The sequence below is a fragment of the Carassius auratus genome, chromosome 18 (assembly GCF_003368295.1).
Source record: "Carassius auratus strain Wakin chromosome 18, ASM336829v1, whole genome shotgun sequence".
NCBI classification, from domain to species: Eukaryota; Metazoa; Chordata; class Actinopteri; order Cypriniformes; family Cyprinidae; genus Carassius; species Carassius auratus.
The window spans coordinates 14,250,836-14,270,776 of record NC_039260.1 but is presented as its reverse complement, the minus strand read 5'-3'; the positions used below and the strand labels follow the sequence as shown (position 1 = coordinate 14,270,776).

The window sequence follows — 19,941 nt, the reverse complement described above, 5'->3', positions numbered from 1 at the left end:
TATATAGTAAATATTTGTATCTTTTTTTGTTTGTTTCCTAGCAAATATTTGTATAAAGTACAATCACAAAATGATTTCAGCCAAGTTAATTATGCTTTTTTGGTTACAGTATGTTCAGCAAACAAAATCATAAGAATGTAGAGTTCATTATGGCCAACCTTAGCAATTATATAAGGTTTACTGCTCAAATTACAAAACCCTCCAGTTTTGAAACAATTATCGAACAAACAAACAAACAAACAAGCCTAGAATTATGAAAAATTAATAAATTCATAATAATAATAATCATCATCATCATGTCAGGATGGAGCACCTCCTTCATTAACAATTCAACTCTGTAATTTTCCCATAGAGGTTTAGTCCTTTTCATTGCTATAAATATCACAAAATCCTTTCTGTTCTGCCTATTACAATATCATACTGGGTACGTCTCTGAGTAGCATATATTCAATGGGTGGATGGAGCCATTCTTTGCACTCATGCACATAGTAATGACCATCATTACTTTTACCAGAGCTAATGAAACTGCCTGTACTCTGCAAGGACAGCCTGTATACCCTCAGTTGTGGAAAGATGGAGACATCATAATTGGAGGTGTTTTCTCATTCCATAGCAGCTGGAAGATCAGACAAATAACTTATTCTTTTACACCATCTCCACTGAATTGCATCAGGTAGGCAACATCTGAATCAGAATATATCAAAATGTATGTAGACATAACTAACAGTTTCAGTAAAATATAAGTTTAAATGTCACTTGAATTATTATAATTTTTTTTTTTAACCAAGTCTTAATTATAGAGACTTCCAGTATGTGCAGTCCATGCTCTTCGCTGTGGAGGAAATCAATAACAGTTCCACCTTGTTACCCGGAGTCTCACTAGGCTACAAGATCTATGACACATGCGGTTCGATGGCAATGGCTATTAGAGTGACTATGGCTCTTGCCAATGGACATGAAAACACTTCCTCAGCAGGACCATGCACAAAGCAAGCATATGTACAAACCATACTAGGAGACACAACCTCATCAGCATGCATGGCGATGGCAAAAACTATTGGACCATTTAAACTTCCAATGGTATTTTTAAAAACTAGTTCCAATATGACTGTACAGTCAAGTTATATGATCAAAATATTGTTTATAATGACATATAATAATTTTATTTAAAATTATAAGCCACTCATGATTACTTAAATTATGATAAAACACTAATTGCCTCTTAGATCAGCCATTATGCCACCTGTGAGTGTCTCAGTGATAAAACCAAATACCCTTCATTTCTTCGAACTATTACGAGTGATTACTACCAGAGCAGAGCACTGGCAGAACTGGTTAAGCACTTTGGCTGGACCTGGGTTGGAGCTATAAGAACGGATGATGATTATGGTAATAATGGAATGGCCACTTTCACAAAGATGGCAGAACAGATGGGTATCTGTTTGGAATATTCTCTCCCATTTTTCAGAACCTACCCCGAAGATAAAGTAATAAGGATAATTGAGCAGATTAAAAGCTCTACTTCACGAGTGATTGTGGGATTTCTTGTGCACTGGGACTTGGAGGTTCTGCTGCATAAATTTGTTGAATACAATATTACTGGATACCAGTGGGTTGGTACTGAGGGTTGGATCTCTGATTCAGTCATTGCCAGTATGGATAAGCATCACATTCTACAAGGAGCAGTTGGCTTGGCTATACCCAAAACACAAGTGACAGGTCTAAAGGAATTTATTCTAGACATCAAGCCACTTAAGTCTTCAGGAAGTGCCATTTTTACTGAGCTCTGGGAAGAACTGTTTCAGTGTAAATACTCAACTAAGAATGATTCAGTGTTCACAACTCCATGTACAGGCAAGGAGGAATTATCCCAGATGCAAAACACTTTTACAGATATGTCACTCATGCCCATTTTCAGCAATGTGTACAAAGGAGTGTATGCTGTTGCTCATACACTTCATAATCTTTTGGGCTGCAAGGAAAAATGTGCCTCAACGAAACAGCTTGATCCTTTAACAGTGCGTTAACTCTAATTTTAGACTGAGCTCATGCAATTAATTGAATTAAACATTTTGGTCAATGACTGATTTACATTTTAAAAATTATGTTTCTCCCTTCTGCCCCCATCCCCCCCACATCCCTAGTTTCTGACACACCTACGGAAGGTGCGTTTCAAAACCAAGGATGGTGAGGAGGTTTACTTTGATGAGAATGGTGAAGCGGTGGCAAAATATGAAGTAATAAACTGGCAACCAAGTAAAAAAAAACATGATGAATTTGTCACTGTTGGGCTGTACGATGCCACGCTTCTCATGAAAGAACGTTTGGCAGTGAATATGGATTCAATTGTATGGGCAAATAATGTAACAAAAGTGAGGATAAAAGACAATATAAATTGCATAAAATAAAAATAAAACAAACTAATATAAATTGCATTAAATAAAAATAAAACAAAATAAAATAAATAATAAATAATAATAATAAAAAGTCAGCTGTGTATGATGATGAACTTGTATAGATAAAATAATACAGTGTATAAAGCTGAAATATTTGTCACAGGTACCAGTGTCTGTGTGCAGTGAGAGCTGCCCCCCTGGCAGTAGGAAGGCTGTGAAGAAAGGAAAGCCTATATGTTGTTATGACTGTATCCCATGCACAGAGGGAGAAATCAGTAACACTACAGGTAAAATACAGTAAATATAGCACCAACTAGGCAAAGCTACGTAACAATTTCAATTTCACATTAAATATGTTAAATGTGTCAATTATTATTATTATTATTACTTTATTTTTTGCACTTCATACAGATTCTGTAACATGTCTGCGGTGCCATCAAGATTTCTGGTCAAATCAGCAAAAGGATGGATGTGTTGAGAAGGAGACCGAATTTTTGTCTTTTGAGGAAATCATGGGAATCTTGCTTACAATGATTTCTATTGTTGGTACATTTATTACAATTATAATTGCTGTCATATTCTTCAAATATAAAAACACCCCAATAGTGAAAGCCAACAACTCAGAACTGAGTTTCCTGCTTCTGTTTTCACTGATGTTGTGTTTTCTCTGTTCACTTACTTTCATTGGTCGGCCCACTGAGTGGTCCTGTATGTTGCGTCACACAGCGTTTGGGATCACTTTCGTCCTCTGTATCTCTTGTGTTCTGGGGAAAACAGTTGTGGTTTTAATGGCCTTCAGGGCTACAATTCCAGGAAGTAATGTCATGAAATGGTTTGGGCCTCCTCAACAGAGATTCAGTGTTCTTGGATTCACTCTTATACAACTGCTTATTTGTGTGCTTTGGTTAACAATATCTCCACCCTTTCCATTTAAAAATCTAAATTACTTCAAGGAAAAGATTATTTTAGAGTGTGATGTTGGTTCACCTATAGGTTTCTGGGCTGTTCTGGGTTACATAGGATTTCTTGCTCTTTTGTGTTTCATTTTGGCTTTCCTGGCCCGTAAATTGCCTGATAAGTTCAATGAAGCCAAATTCATAACATTCAGTATGCTCATATTCTGTGCTGTGTGGATTGCTTTTATTCCAGCTTATGTAAGCTCTCCTGGGAAGTTTACCGTGGCAGTAGAGATATTTGCTATTTTAGCTTCAAGCTTTGGTTTACTTTTCTGCATTTTTCTTCCGAAATGCTATGTGATTTTATTTAAACCGGAGAAAAATTCCAAAAAGCATATGATGGGCAAAATGGCATCAAACTAAGACAGCAGACTAACATCTATGAATTTATTTAACAAAAAATACCCTGTATTCCAATTTTGTTAATATGGTGAGGTATGAATAAATAAAATGCAACGTGAAATGTTTTCTACAGTATATAACAATTAAATATGTATCAGAAACACACAACACATCAGTTACAATGGATTTTTAATTGTATCATTATGTCCTGGGATAAAGAAGAGGATATTTCTTCCTTGAGCATTTTATCTTGCAAATTAAGTAAATATTTAAAATGCAGGTATATATTGCTGTACTGTATGGAGAGCAGATTTGATAAAAATAATTTACACATCAGTCACCCTTGAAAATTATATCATGGATGGCTGCTGAAAGGAACTGATCTTAAGGTGGTAATTTTGGTATTCATTTTAATATTTGATTGCATTTATATCAAGATGAATTTCCTGGACTTATTTAATTAACAACGTTTCACTGTTTTATGCATTTTACGCAAGATAGTTCTATTAGCATGCAAATCCAAATTTGGCATTTATTGCATAAGCAAGCAAGGAAATAAATAAACAAACAAACAATACATAACAAATTTCCATTCCCAGAAGGAAATATTAGTGGCTGCAAAAGCAAAAAAAAAAATTGCTTTTGCCTAGAGAAGGATAAATTATGATTGGTACTTTCAGTCCCCTAAGGAACTGTGAGTTGTTTGGGCTTACTACACTGTATAAATGCAGTGGTCGGCAACATGTAGGAATCAGAACTGCCATGCTGATACTTCAGCTGCTTTTGATGGTCCTGATAACCCAGGCAGAAAAGCCTTACTGCATACCACAGGGGCACAGGGTTTTGCCTGAAATGGAGAAAGATGGAGACCTGATAATTGGGGGTGTATTTTCCTTCCGCACCGGACAAGATGGCTACACAGATTCATTTACAAAAATGCCTGAAATACGTCCATGCAAAGAGTATGTATGCGTTAGTACCATGGATTCATTTTATTTATTTATTTGTTTACATTTATTGTTATTGTGCTGTATCCTCTTCAGAAAAATATACAGCATGCCTGACTAAAATTTCCTAAAGTTTCAGTTTCAGGGAGTTCAAATTTGCTCACACAATGATGTTTGCAATAGATGAAATAAACAGGGACAGAGACATTCTCCCTGGAATTAAACTGGGCTACAAAATTTACAATGAATGTGGATCCACAGACATACTAAGAGCTGTGATGACATTAGTAAATAGTCTAGATCAGTCAGAAAAAGGAGCAAACTGCACTAAACCTCCAACAGTCCAAGCCATTATTGGACATTCTGGATCAACACCAACCATGAGCTTTGCAAAGATTGTTGGAAGATTTCATATACCAGTGGTAAGCTATGTTTTATCTTCATAAATTGTTTTTATGTGTAGCTATAATTTAAAGTTTCCGTTTGAAAATTTAAAATAGGGACACTAATTCAATACATTTAAAAGTACTTTAATGTATCTTTCGAAAACTACTTTTTATATTTATTTATATATATATATATATATATATATATATATATATATATATATATATATATATATATATATGCATATATAATATATGTTTATCTTTTCACTATCTCTGGCTTTACAGATTAGTCATTTTGCAACATGTGCTTGTTTGAGCAACAGAAAGGAGTACCCCTCCTTTTTCAGAACTATTTCCAGTGATTACTATCAAAGTAGAGCTCTGGCCCAGCTGGTCAGACATTTTGGCTGGATGTGGGTGGGGGCATTAAGCAATCAAAATGATTATGGAATAAATGGAATAACCACTTTTATTAAGGCTGCTAATGAGGAAGGAGTGTGTATTGAATATTCAGAAGCCTTTGAAAGTACCAGTCCATACCATGAAATCATTAGAATTGTGAATATTATCAGAACCTCCAAATCTAAAGTAATAATGGCTTTCATGTCACACAGAGAGATCAAGATACTGGTAGATGAGTTATACAGGCAGAACATTACAGGACTGCAGTGGATCGGAAGTGATGCCTGGATCACAGATGACTCTCTAGCTGATATCAATGGTCACACTTTGCTAATTGGGTCTATAGGATTCACTGTCCGCAATGCTCAAATACCTGGACTAGACCTTTTTCTACAGGAAATTAACCCCTCTCAATTTTCTAACAGCATATTTCTTAAAAACTTTTGGGAGCATGTCTTTGACTGTTCTTTAAATCCAAGTGAAACAAGAAATACATGTAATGGCTCTGAGAACTTGAGGGATGTGCAAAACTCTTTCACTGACTTGACTGACCTAAGGTTCTCAAACAATATATATAAAGCCATTTATGCAGTAGCTCATGCAATTAATAATCTTATCTTGTGTGATCAAAACAAAAGCTTTAATTCTAATTCCTCCTGTCTAAAACTTGTTGAAATAAAGCCTTGGCAGGTGAGACCAGATTTTTTTCAACAGTATAAAATAAATTACACATGAACTTCAGTCACTTAACTGAATACACTAACATTTTTATTTAATTTGCTTGCTGAAGGTCTTAAATTCCTTGCAATCTATAAATTTCACCACACCTGGGGGTGAAAATGTATTTTTTGATAACAACGGAGACTCGCCAGCAAGATACGAGCTGATAAATCTACAAAGTGTTAATAAAGGCAAAATTAAGGTGGAAACTATTGGCTATTACGATGCCTCTTTGCCTAAAGGTCAGCGGTTCTCCATGAATAATGTTCAGGTAGTCTGGAGAGAAGGAAGCCATCTGGTAGAGATTTTTCTATACATTTTTAAACACACACACTTTATTATTATTATTATTATTATTATTATTATTGTTATTATATAATTTGAATTACAAGTCATGAAGTATATATAATAATTTTTTATGAGCTCATATTGGAATTGTGCAGGTGCCTGTATCCAAATGCAGTGAGAGCTGTCCCCCAGGAACCAGGAAAGCTGTACAGAAAGGACAACCTGTCTGCTGTTATGATTGTATACTATGCCCTCCAGGAGAGATTAGTAACAGCACAGGTACATAATTATTACAAAACAATAATGGAATTGTCTGTTACAGTACATTAACCATATTATTTGTAGATGTGTTTTGTCACAAAATTGGATACAGTACTTGGTTAGTATTTCATATATAATTAAATATTTTAATTTAATTTTCTTCTTTCTAGATTCTATTAATTGCCTGAAATGCCCTATTGTTCAGTGGTCAAATACAAGAGGAGATGCCTGCATTCCAAAGGAAATTGAATTCTTCTCATATGATGAAATAATGGGGATACTTCTGGCTTTGTTTTCTTTATTTGGGGTCTTTTTCACAATATTAATCATGCTGATTTTCTACATGTACAGAAACACACCTATAGTTAGGGCCAACAACTCAGAATTGAGCTTCCTGCTGCTCTTCTCATTGACTCTGTGTTTCCTCTGTTCACTTACTTTCATTGGTCGGCCCACTGAGTGGTCCTGTATGTTGCGTCACACAGCATTTGGGATCACTTTTGTCCTCTGTATCTCCTGTGTTTTGGGGAAAACCATAGTTGTGTTAATGGCCTTCAGGGCTACACTTCCAGGAAGTAATGTCATAAAATGGTTTGGGCCCTTGCAGCAAAAACTCTGTGTTCTTACCTTTGCACTTATACAGGTGCTTATATGTGCATTTTGGTTAATATTATCTCCACCATTTCCATACATGAATATTAATCATTATCAGGAAAAGATCATTTTAGAATGTAATTTAGGTTCAGCTATTGGTTTCTGGACTGTGCTGGGTTACATTGGTCTGCTGGCTGTCCTTTGTTTTGTTTTAGCTTTTCTGGCACGGAAACTGCCAGACAACTTCAATGAAGCTAAATTCATCACATTCAGTATGCTTATATTCTGTGCCGTATGGATCACGTTTATTCCAGCTTATGTCAGTTCTCCTGGCAAATATATTGTTGCTGTGGAGATATTTGCCATTTTGGTCTCTAGCTTTGGTTTACTGTTCTGTATTTTCCTGCCAAAATGCTATGTAATTTTACTGAGACCTGAAATGAACACTAAAAAGCATGTTATGACAAAGATGTCAAATGATATCCATTGATAGTTATAAAAGTGTAAAGAAATGTATATGAAAAGACATAAATCTCTGAAATAATACACATTCACAGAACAGATTATTGCATTATTCTGTCATGCTGAAAATAAATAAGACTAAAGCTGTTCAGATAGTTGTGTGCTTGGGTAGTCCCTTCTGCAGTTATGCCATGCTGCCCTCTAAATATGAGCCACCAGTGTCCCACATGATATTTTCAGGCACTGCTCTTTCCTTACTTCCAACCTTACTTCCACCTAAGCTGTAATGGAAATATGTTCTTGAGTTTAATACAAATCTCAAAAGGCACTTACTTTCGGGATTTATTGTCATCTTATAGATTCAGAGAATAAAATTGCCAGGGAATATGAGCTGGGTGAAGAGTTTGCAGATGACTGCTGGTGGGTTAATGTGTTTAATAGAATTCACACAAGCAAAATATGTGCACATATTTGCCTTATAGTTTAATATACTGCGCATGGTTCACTGTTCCAAAGAAGTTTTATTTTTCTTCTTCTTATCTTTCTCCTTTTCTTCTTCTTTCTTTCTTTCTTAGGAATAATATTCTGACCATATGTTCAAATTATTTAATGTCAGTGTCAATGTACTGCAATCTTTGATTGTGTAGTTTGTTGCTAAATGAATGAATGAGTGAATGAATTAATGTTCTGTAATGTTTAAACGGAATACATTTAAAGACATAAAAAGCTATTTTATTTTACATAGAGCAGGTCGCCCCCTGATGGAGGCTGCCATGCTGCACCACCACCACCACCACTACTACTACTATTTCTACATTAATACTAATTGTAATATTTAATACAATAATATATACTAAATTTGTTTATTTTATATAGTAATCTCAGAAACAAATACTTAAGACACCTCATAATCAGTTAGCAGCAAAGAGATAGATATAGATGTGATGCGTGTGACCCACCAGTCTAGATCTTATTCACATGCTCAGGTATTGGGACATCCTTGGCTACTAGGCCACATATCACACTTTTTGCACACCGTTCATATTCATATACTGTGTGAACATATAACATGATATATGCAAAATATTAATATTCATATTCAAATATAATAAACAATGTGAAAAATAAAAGTGTGGCAATAAACATTTTAATTGTTTTATGTTACTTTGTTGTCACAGAAGTTTACCTAGTGTTAAATGGGTTAAATGCAGCATGTTGAGTATACCTGAACTGTCCATATTGGCAGTACAAATAGATAATGTGTCAGAAAAACTGACTAAGTAACAAACAAACTATCACACAGTTAGAATAAAGTCAAGCTGGGTGCATTGCATCATGGAATACAGTAAATAGCACGTTGTCCCCTGTTGTGTTGGCACTGTTGCATATTGTGGAAAAAAAATAAAAATAAATATTATATGCATACAGAAAAAAAGCATACTTTGAACACAAAACACAGATACCTAAATAGAGACATTATTGGCTATGCATTATTTGTTTATTTATTTATTGTCATGTTGACTTTGACGTAATTAGGATGCATTAGCATTACATTTTATATGGGTTTAAACCACTATCACAATTCTCATACTAGATTTAGGCAAGAAGATAAGCTAAATTTTATTTAAAACTTAGTTTGAATTTGATATGTTTGTTTCATATTCATAATTCGAAAATACCCTACTGTTCTGAGTCAGTCGATTGTCGAGTTGTCGGAAATAATAATAATAATAATAATAATAATATATATATATATATAGTGTGTGTGTGTGTGTGTGTGTGTATATATATATATATATATATATATATATATATATATATATATATATATATATATATATATATATATATATATATTTTATTATTTTTTTTATAAAGTTTTGTGACTTTTTTTCTCATTTAGGTTCATTAACCGAGTTCGCTGATGTGTTTTGACATGTCCATAACATTCTTTTGTTAAGTTCGTACTGTTCCCGGCACAATTTAACCCAACTATTTTAATGTTCTAAGGCAACTCTACAGACCCAGAATAATAACATTTATTGGTTAGATTTTTATGATTATTATTATTAGTAGTAGTATTATTATCTTATGAAGATAAAAGGTGCTCCCCCTCACTTATTTCAATGCAGAACTTTAACTATTTAACTCATGTTGTTTTTCTTCTAACTTTGTTACTTTTTAGGGTCATGAACATTAATACTCATGCAATATTTCAGATTAAGAGTGTGTTTGGCACCATATCCCAAATGGAGAATCTATCATCAGTCAGCAAATATGAAAACTAGAGTCTGAAACCTTTCAAATTATATATAGTTTGTCAAGATTACTTGTTACTTGATTACTTTTGTAAATGTGTAATCGCAAACATCAAAATAAAAAATTGTTGTTAAAAACCTTTTTATAAATCATAAATTAAGATATCCATTCTTTGTGATGTGTGAAAATATTGATATTAAATTGTTTATTGAATGTACTTGATGTTGTATGTTTTTTGTTGTTGTTGCTTTTGTTGTTGTTGTTTTTTTCTTAATGTCGTCATATTTGGAATTACATTGGATCCAGTATGGGTCAATTTGACAGCACATGAGGGTTAAGTTTAGTTTATTTAGTGTGTTGTTTTCTAATTGGCTTAAATTAAGCAAATATTCAGTTCACCAAGAAACACCCACAACATTAAATTCAGTAAATTGGGATCCAAGAGCTGTTATATATGACAGCACTAGAGGTTTTGTAGACAGTTGAGGGTTTAGAATGGGGTTCTTACACACATGGCTTCTGTTCACACTAGTGAGAGCAGCCGACCCTCCATGCAAGTTATGGGGGCCTCCTGACATCCCTCAGCTTAGAAGAGATGGGGATGTAACAATTGGTGGCATCTTCTCCTTTCACAATAGCTGGGAGGAAATAATGCCCACATTCACTTCTAAACCAAAGAGGGCAAACTGCAAGAGGTGAGTGCACAATAAGACCTGCCTTACCTTATGCATTTTCATTGTTATTTGTTATTTTTAATTTAATTTTATTTTTAGTTTGAGCCTCAGAGAATTTCAAAATGCACAGACAATGGTATTTGCCATTGAAGAAATCAACAACAGAGCTGATATTCTTCCTGGCATCAGTTTGGGTTACAAAGTCTACGATTCATGTGGATCAATAGAAATGGCTCTCAGAGCCTCCCTTTCATTAATTAATGGAGACAATGCTTCTCAGTTGTCCTGTCAAAGACCTAACACAATCCAAGCTATCATTGCAGAAACATCCTCTACTCCAACTATTGCCATTTCTTCAACTGTTGGACCTCTGCATTTACCTGTGGTAAGTTGCTGCATTTTTACTCTAATTGTTTAAAACCCAAGCAAAGATCTGTAACATAATTTGTTATGACATAATTTGTTATTTTATTTTTTTTCCTGGGTGAAAAATGCAGATTAGTCATTTTGCAACATGTGCCTGCCTTAGTGACAGAAAGAAACACCCTTCATTCTTCAGGACTATTCCCAGTGATTATTACCAGAGCCAAGCACTGGCCAAACTGGTCAAGTATTTTGGCTGGACCTGGGTGGGGGCTCTTTGCAGTGATAATGACTATGGTAACAATGGCATGAACACTTTTATCAAAGCAGCCACAGAATTTGGAGTCTGTGTAGAATTCTCAGAGGCATTCTTCAGGACTGATCCCAGGGAGGACATTTTGAGAATTGTGGATATTGTAAAGAAATCTAGCTCTAAAGTGATTGTCGCATTTGTATCCTACTCAGACATGGACATTCTTCTAGGGGAAATAGCTCAACAGAATATTACTGGACTACAGTGGATTGGTAGTGAATCCTGGATCTCTGATATGAACATTGCTACTGGAAAATGGCATCAAGTTCTTAGAGGGTCCATGGGCTTTGCCATCCCAAAAGCTGAAATAAGAGGCCTAAGAGAATTTCTGACTAATCTTAACCAGTCTTCCGACATACCTTTGTATAAAGAGTTGTGGGAAACATTATTTCAATGTAAACTTCCCCCACAAGAAACTACTGGAAGCATAATCATGTGTGAAGACAATGAAAGTTTGAACAATGTGCAGAACCAGTATACAGATGTCACAGAATTACAAATTGCCAATAATGTTTACAAGGCTGTGTATGCTGTTGCCTACGCTCTGAACAACACAATAAGTTGTAAAAAATGGAACACAAAGCAAAGCAAATGCCTTAAGAAAGTCAACAACACATGGCAGGTAGCATGAATTACACAGATGCGGAAATGGTCATGTCAATTGCACTCAAAACTGCATTAATTTATTTACATTAATGTATTTGCATGCTTTTACAGGTAATTAATGCCTTGAGAGAAGTGAGCTTCTTCACTGAAACTGGTGAGAAGGTATTCTTTGATAAAAATGGAGATCCGGCAGCAAGGTATGATCTCTTGAACTGGCAGCAGGGGGAGGATGGGACAATAAAGTTTGTTAAAGTGGGTTTCTATGATGCATCTTTACAACCAGAATTTCAGCTTTCATTTAACAACATCAGCATAGTGTGGGCCAAAAATCAACGCCAGGTACTGTGTGTGTGTGGGTGTGTGTGTGTGTACGCGTGTGTGTGTGTTTGTGAGCATGCCTATAGATTTGAAGTATCTTACATTACTGTAAACAAGAAGCAAGCTTAGTTGTAGTTCAAATTGTCATGTTATACAGGTACCTGTGTCTGAATGCAATGAGAGCTGTCCCACAGGAACTAGGAAGGCTGTGAAAAAAGGAAAACCTGTCTGCTGTTATGACTGTATTACATGTGCAGAAGGAGAAATTAGTAATAAGACAGGTATGGTACAAAAACGCATAATATCAACAAGCAAAAGCGTACACTCAAAATACATTTTGTGTTCACATTTCCCCCTCAGATTCATTGATTTGTCTCAAGTGCCCTCCGGAATTCTGGTCAAACAAATGGAGAGATACATGTGTCCCAAAACTTGAGGAATTCTTATCATTTGAAGATGTGATGGGAATTATTCTAGTATTGTTTTCTTTATTGGGTGTGTTTTTTACATTAGTTATTGCAGTAGTTTTCTTTGTATATAAGGACACCCCCATAGTAAAAGCCAACAACTCAGAACTGAGCTTCCTGCTGCTCTTCTCACTGACTCTGTGTTTCCTCTGTTCACTTACTTTCATTGGTCGGCCCACTGAGTGGTCCTGTATGTTGCGTCACACAGCATTTGGGATCACTTTTGTCCTCTGTATCTCTTGTGTTTTGGGGAAAACCATTGTTGTGTTAATGGCCTTTAGGGCTACACTTCCAGGAAGTAATGTCATGAAATGGTTCGGGCAGTTGCAGCAAAGACTTAGTGTCATTGCTTTCACTCTAGTACAGGTTCTAATTTGTGTGCTTTGGCTAACATTATCCCCTCCTTCCCCATATAGGAACATGGATTATTACCAAGAGAGAATAATTTTAGAATGTAAGTTAGGTTCAGAATTTGGTTTCTGGTCTGTGCTGGGTTATATTGGCCTGCTGGCTGTCCTGTGCTTCATTCTGGCTTTTCTTGCTCGTAAATTGCCTGATAACTTCAATGAAGCAAAATTCATCACATTCAGTATGCTCATATTCTGTGCTGTCTGGCTCACATTTATCCCAGCTTATGTTAGTTCTCCTGGAAAATTTACTGTAGCTGTTGAGATATTTGCTATTTTAGCTTCAAGTTTTGGTTTGCTGTTTTGCATATTTGCTCCAAAATGTTACATTATTTTACTCAGGCCAGAACAAAACACACAAAAACACATGATGGGTAAATAATAATAATAATAATAATAATAATACTGTCTAATTAAAAAAAAAAAAAAAAAAAAAAAAAAAACCTTGCCATCTAAGTGTTAGATTCTGAATTTATCCCTTATGTGACAGACAAATCCAGTGCAATGAAGCCACCTACTACTTTAAGTGAATAACTTACCCCAATATACTGTATATTCAACAAATTATCCCTGATTTTACGAACTCCTTTCAGCAGTATAAACAGATTTATCTAAAATATGCTTTGTGAGTTTTTAAAAATGAAGAAAGATGTTTCATATCATCTTTGAAATGTGTGAGTTTGTGTACTATCAAATTACTTCTGTAACACCTCTGTTTATCAATTTGCTCTGGCTACCTATAGCTGCTCGCATACAATTCAAGGCACTAATGTTTGCTTCTGCATTCTTTAAATAAATTAATTACTTCAGACTTGCTTGCCCTGTAGAAGCTTGTGTTCTACAAATAAACTAACTTCTCTAATCTTTTTGTTCCATGTATCTTTTGGTTATTAGATTTTCTGCTTAAAAAGATAAAAAGAGAAATGAGAAATGGTTTGATTTTCACTGTTTCAATTAGTTGGATTTTTCTTTTTTTGTTTGTGTAAAAAAAATTGATTATGGTTTAATATTTGTTTTGAATGTGTGCCAGTGTGTGTATCATCCCTTCTGTACTGCACCGATATGAAGCAACCACGAGCTCAGTTCATTTTCAGCAGGAGAGAAGCGGCAGCCGAGCCGTATAATCCTGCAGAATTTTTTTTTTTTTTCAGGCTTCTGCATGCTATTGACAAAACAGAAATTACTTTCTTCATAACAAATAAAACGGCATTTGAATTTTACTTTAGCCTATGTGATCTACAAATACATGGAATAAAATATGAGTCATTTCTGACGTGTTTCAGAAAAAAAGTACAGGGAGACGGCAAAAAGCACACCTTGTTAGGTTCTTTATTTTACAACAGATTTTTTTTACATTTCGTTATTATTGAGGGTGTCTTACGACCAAAATTGATGGAGCTGAAGTTCTTTCTGCTGTTATCGGGATGGAGCGTGCGGATCGGGATCCGCAGACTGGAGAAGTGCAGTAGATACTAGTTGCATCTTACTGAGTCTAGTTATAGCACTTGCATATCATTGCTGTTTTGTTGAATTCGATTGCTTCCTTATCTGTAAGTTGCTTTGGATAAAAGCTCTACTTAAATACTATTTATATAAGTAGACGCTTATATTCTACTTATATATATTTTCCCCCAAAATGCAATAAATCCATGATACTTTCTTTCTTTCTTTCTCAAAATGCAATAAATCCACTGAATCAATATGAAAGTTAGTTTTCATATTGAAACGGATGAAAATACACAACATAATAAATTAATCCACATATGGCAGGCTCTGAACTTGGTCAGTACTAATCTTATATGCAGGCACTGGACTAAAAAAACATTCATCGGTGATCACTTCCAAAATGAATTAACTGGTCATCTTGTTAATGCTATAAATTAATTACATAAATAAAATACAATTTCATCATGAATAAGAAGATGAACACCATCACATTAGACCACAGTAATTTCAAAATGGCACCTCCCTTACATTCAACTTCCAATAGTGCATTCGTTTTTGCCTTGATAAATTCATTTAGTTGACTAGTGCTATGTGCTGTATTGACAAAAAATAAATGGCATTAAAAAACACTAACACAATCTCTGAAAATGTTTGACAGTGAGTAACTGAGCTTCTCTCACTCTCTTGACTGCAGTAAAGATTGACTCGATCCGAGCAGGGGACAGACGTGCCTTCATCGTGGTCGAATTTCAACACCATGCACAGATAAGTGGTTCTCTGTGCTGGAGAATGCACACTTTTCTTGCGTTTAGACTTAACCCCAATTATTTAATGTGAGCAAGAATGACATCTCGATGTCGTATTGTCATCTGCTCCGATTGAGCTGAAATCAACAAATTGTCGATATATATACAGTATTGTTCAAAATAATAGCAGTACAATGTGACTAACCAGAATAATCAAGGTTTTTAGTATATTTTTTATTGCTACATGGCAAACAAGTTACCAGTAGGTTCAGTAGATTGTCAGAAAACAAACAAGACCCAGCATTCATGATATGCACGCTCTTAAGGCTGTGCAATTGGGCAATTAGTTGAAAGGGGTGTGTTCAAAAAACTAGCAGTGTCTACCTTTGACTGTACAAACTCAAAACTATTTTGTACAAACATTTTTTTTTTTCTGGGATTTAGCAATCCTGTGAATCACTAAACTAATATTTAGTTGTATGACCACAGTTTTTTAAAACTGCTTGACATCTGTGTGGCATGGAGTCAACCAACTTGTGGCACCTCTCAGCTGTTATTCCACTCCATGATTCTTTAACAACATTCCACAATTCATTCACATTTCTTGGTTTTGCTTCAGAAACAGCATTTTTGATATCACCCCACAAGTTCTCAATTGGATTAAGGTCTGGAGATTGGGCTGGCCACTCCATAACATTAATTTTGTTGGTTTGGAACCAAGACTTTGCCCATTTACTAGTGTGTTTTGGGTCATTGTCTTGTTGAAACAACCATTTCAAGGGCATGTCCTCTTCAGCATAGGGCAACATGACCTCTTCAAGTATTTTAACATATGCAAACTGATCCATGATCCCTGGTATGCGATAAATAGGCCCAACACCATAGTAGGAGAAACATGCCCATATCATGATGCTTGCACCTCCATGCATCACTGTCTTCACTGTGTACTGTGGCTTGAATTCAGAGTTTGGGGGTCGTCTCACAAACTGCCTGTGGCCCTTGGACCCAAAAAGAACAATTTTACTCTCATCAGTCCACAAAATGTTCCTCCATTTCTCTTTAGGCCAGTTGATGTGTTCTTTGGCAAATTGTAACCTCTTCTGCACATGCCTTTTTTTAACAGAGGGACTTTGCGGGCGATTCTTGAAAATAGATTAGCTTCACACAGACGTCTTCTAACTGTCACAGTACTTACAGGTAACTCCAGACTGTCTTTGATCATCCTGGAGGTGATCATTGGCTGAGCCTTTGCCATTCTGGTTATTCTTCTATCCATTTTGATGGTTGTCTTCCGTTTTCTTCCACGTCTCTCTGGTTTTGCCCTCCATTTTAAGGCATTGGAGATCATTTTAGCTGAACAGCCTATCATTTTTTGCACCTCTTTATAGGTTTTCCCCTCTCTAATCAACTTTTTAATCAAAGTACGCTGTTCTTCTGAACAATGTCTTGAACGACCCATTTTCCTCAGCTTTCAAATGCATGTTCAACAAGTGTTGGCTTCATCCTTAAATAGGGGCCACCTGATTCACACCTGTTTCTTCACAAAATTGATGACCTCAGTGATTGAATGCCACACTGCTATTTTTTTGAACACACCCCTTTCAACTAATTCAACTAATTGCCCAATTGCACAGCCTTAAGAGCGTGCATATCATGAATGCTGGGTCTCATTTGTTTTCTGAGAATCTATTGAACCTACTGGTAACTTGTTTGCCATGTAGCAATAAAAAAATATACGAAAAACCTTGATTATTCTGGTTAGTCACATTGTACTGCTATTATTTTGAACAATACTGTATAATTGAGTATGTACATTTTGTAAAAGTGCGGGGTGAGAGTGCAAGACTGAAAGGAAGAACCCGACATTGATAAGCTTCGCCCTCAAAAGCAAATCTTAGGAACTTCCTGTGACTGGGAAGGATAGAGACATGGAAGCATGCATCGTTTAGATTGATCGTGACAAACCAGTCCTCTGACACAACCTCCTATCCTTGTTTGGGACTTTAAAGTAATGACTGTAGAACCCGGATTCTACAGTCACTCGGGAATTGTCACGTGGAGGTTTGGGATGAACTAAAGCGCAGACAGGATGCACAAAACACAAGGTTTAATGATCACAAAAAGGGGAAAACAAAACCCACGAGGGGGAAAACAACGACTAGGGCAGAGACTAAATGGCTTAACTAGACTAGGTTGAGACGATAAACAAAGACTCTTAACACAAGAACACGAACTACAGATAAACAATAACAGGACTCACAACGTCTTCTTCTAAGTGCAACAAAGAGTAACAATATATCACAATATAACAATGAACCACACAAGACAGTGAACACAAGGGGATATAAATAGGGAGACTAATAATGACATAACAGGTGGCACAGGTAAATCAATAATGACCAAGACTAGGATAACAAGGGCGGGGCAAGGAAACGAGACAACACAAGCACATGACCCAAAGACAAGGCCAAGTGCTTGTACACAAAACACGGGCCTGTCATGATCCTGCCTCAAGACTAGAGGAAAATCAGGACATGAAGGCAGAATCATGACAGGGAACAGCTTATTTTACTTTTTGAGGAGCTTATTGGGACAAACAACACCAAATAAGACTTAAAAAAACAGAGTCACTGACACACATTGTTTGGAATAGGTAATGACATTATTTTTTTAGTAACGGGGTAATCTAACTAATTACTTTTCCCATCGTTATAACGGCGTTAATATTACTGGACGTTAAATGCGGTGGGTTACTATGCATTGATTTAATAAACTATGTAATCCGAACGCACCCCTGGCTCACCCAGCGAGTGAGGAGGTGGATTGATAACGAGATAAGCGATTACGATTGGCTAAGGCAGAGTCATGTGTTTCATGGTAGCCAATCAGAGCCAGTGTTTTTACGCCAGCGGTGACACACGCACGCGAGATTCGCAGCAACAGCAGAGATGGTGAGTCAGGAGCAATCCGATGAAAAGTTGCCAATTTCAAGGTGGAAATATAAGCACTAATTCAAATTTATTGTGGTCAAAGGCAAGAACGAGCATGTAATGTGTACATGCCCAGATAGCATACATATCCAGGCCTCATCTGGGCCAACTATGGCACATCTGGCTCAGTTCTGGCAGCGGCAGAGGTTATATGGGCCATCTCTGGCCCACACACATCAAGCCGGCTTTAGTTTGAGTTGTGGCATGCTTTTTATGGGCCAGATCTGGCCCGTGTGCAACAAACCGACTTTAGTTTGAGTCGTGGCTTGCTGTGTGTGGGCCAGATCTGGCCCGTGTGCAACAAACCGGCTTTAGTTTGAGTCGTGGCTTGCTATGTGTGGGCCAGATCTGATATTTAGTATGATATTAATTCATGGTTATTAGGTTTTAAAATGTAAAGGAAGAAGGCTGACTTTTTTTTTTTCTTTTCCCTTCTGTCTTAGATCTGATAAAGAATCATTGGATTAAGTCATCCTTTCTTTTTCATAATCCGACAGATTTGTCTGTATAATTAAGATAATATTCTTTAATATTCAAGATAACTTTGACACTGAACTTGAGGAATTCTAAGTAATAGCAGACAGTCATTCTGGTCATTCATTAGTAATCACTGAACTTGAGGAATTCTAAGTAATAGCAGACAGTCATTCTGGTCATTCATTAGTAATCAGTAACCTATATATGAATAAATTATTCTAGATTGCCAAGGGCATGTTGTTTATATGTTAATTTATATATTGGATAATGATGGAAATAAACTAGGATACTGACATTTGCAATGTAGCTTTATGGAAAGCAGCAATCAATTAGATCAAAAGTAATCAGAAAAAAAAAAATTCAGTCACCTGCAACATCTGAAAATCAGTCAATACTTTTTTTGGACTAATGTAGTTTGCACATGCACACAGATTATCTGTTATCTTTGTGGGGACTCTCAATAGACGTCTTTAAAGGTGCAGTCTGTAAGAATGTCTGTTTGCTAGTGGTGGAAATAGGTACTGCAGTCCAAATTCAAGTAATGGGAGATTGTTGTTTACCCCGCCCCCTTCTCCTCAGACTCGACCCTCATGCATGTTGCCAGTTTAAGGTCACACAACAGGAACGAGTGCAACTGACAATGGAAGCTGAGGAGACCAAATCATAAGTTGATGAGTTGACTTATCCATGTTATTATATGGTCTTTTTCATACCCTAAAAATGACCTGGGGGTCCGCCAGCGATTTTTTGGGGAGCACAAAGTCAGCGGCTTGATACAGTTGGATCTAAACCGGGAACTTCCGCCAATAGCTTTATGAATTATGAAAAGGTTCCTCCAGTGCAAAAGCCCCTAATGACGTTTGTATACCAGTTAAAGGCAGCAATGCACTAATCTTTGCATAATGTGCAGAAAAAGCACAGAAGAACAAATAACAACCTTTAAAGGTTAGAGCATCGACACAGACTTTGCTTAAAGGGACACTTCAGCCAATATGCATTAAGCTTTGTATTGTTAGAAACCCAGTCATATTTTTGAATGCTCCTGTATTATTTCCTAATTTGCCCCTGAGAAGGTAGAAATAAGGATTTCATTGTTGCAGTTCCTGCTTATAATGACA

General features: G+C 36.1%; 3 protein-coding genes across 3 annotated transcripts; all 3 read left to right on the top strand.

Annotated features, from left to right (window-relative positions):
- The first annotated feature begins 458 nt into the window (after positions 1 to 458).
- LOC113118811 (extracellular calcium-sensing receptor) lies at positions 459 to 3,715 on the top strand. The gene is made up of 6 exons (XM_026288221.1): positions 459 to 673; positions 789 to 1,080; positions 1,227 to 2,018; positions 2,145 to 2,372; positions 2,560 to 2,683; positions 2,808 to 3,715. The coding sequence occupies exons 1-6, from the start codon at positions 459 to 461 to the stop codon at positions 3,713 to 3,715; spliced, it is 2,559 nt and encodes an 852-aa protein (XP_026144006.1).
- Positions 3,716 to 4,808: 1,093 nt separating this feature from the next.
- On the top strand, positions 4,809 to 7,785 carry LOC113118018 (extracellular calcium-sensing receptor-like). Its single transcript, XM_026286871.1, has 5 exons — positions 4,809 to 5,060; positions 5,316 to 6,122; positions 6,223 to 6,450; positions 6,596 to 6,719; positions 6,872 to 7,785. The coding sequence occupies exons 1-5, from the start codon at positions 4,809 to 4,811 to the stop codon at positions 7,783 to 7,785; spliced, it is 2,325 nt and encodes a 774-aa protein (XP_026142656.1).
- A 3,038-nt stretch (positions 7,786 to 10,823) lies between these two features.
- Positions 10,824 to 12,726, top strand: LOC113118017 (extracellular calcium-sensing receptor-like). Its single transcript, XM_026286870.1, has 4 exons — positions 10,824 to 11,075; positions 11,188 to 11,970; positions 12,084 to 12,311; positions 12,448 to 12,726. The coding sequence occupies exons 1-4, from the start codon at positions 10,824 to 10,826 to the stop codon at positions 12,724 to 12,726; spliced, it is 1,542 nt and encodes a 513-aa protein (XP_026142655.1).
- Positions 12,727 to 19,941: the final 7,215 nt, after the last annotated feature.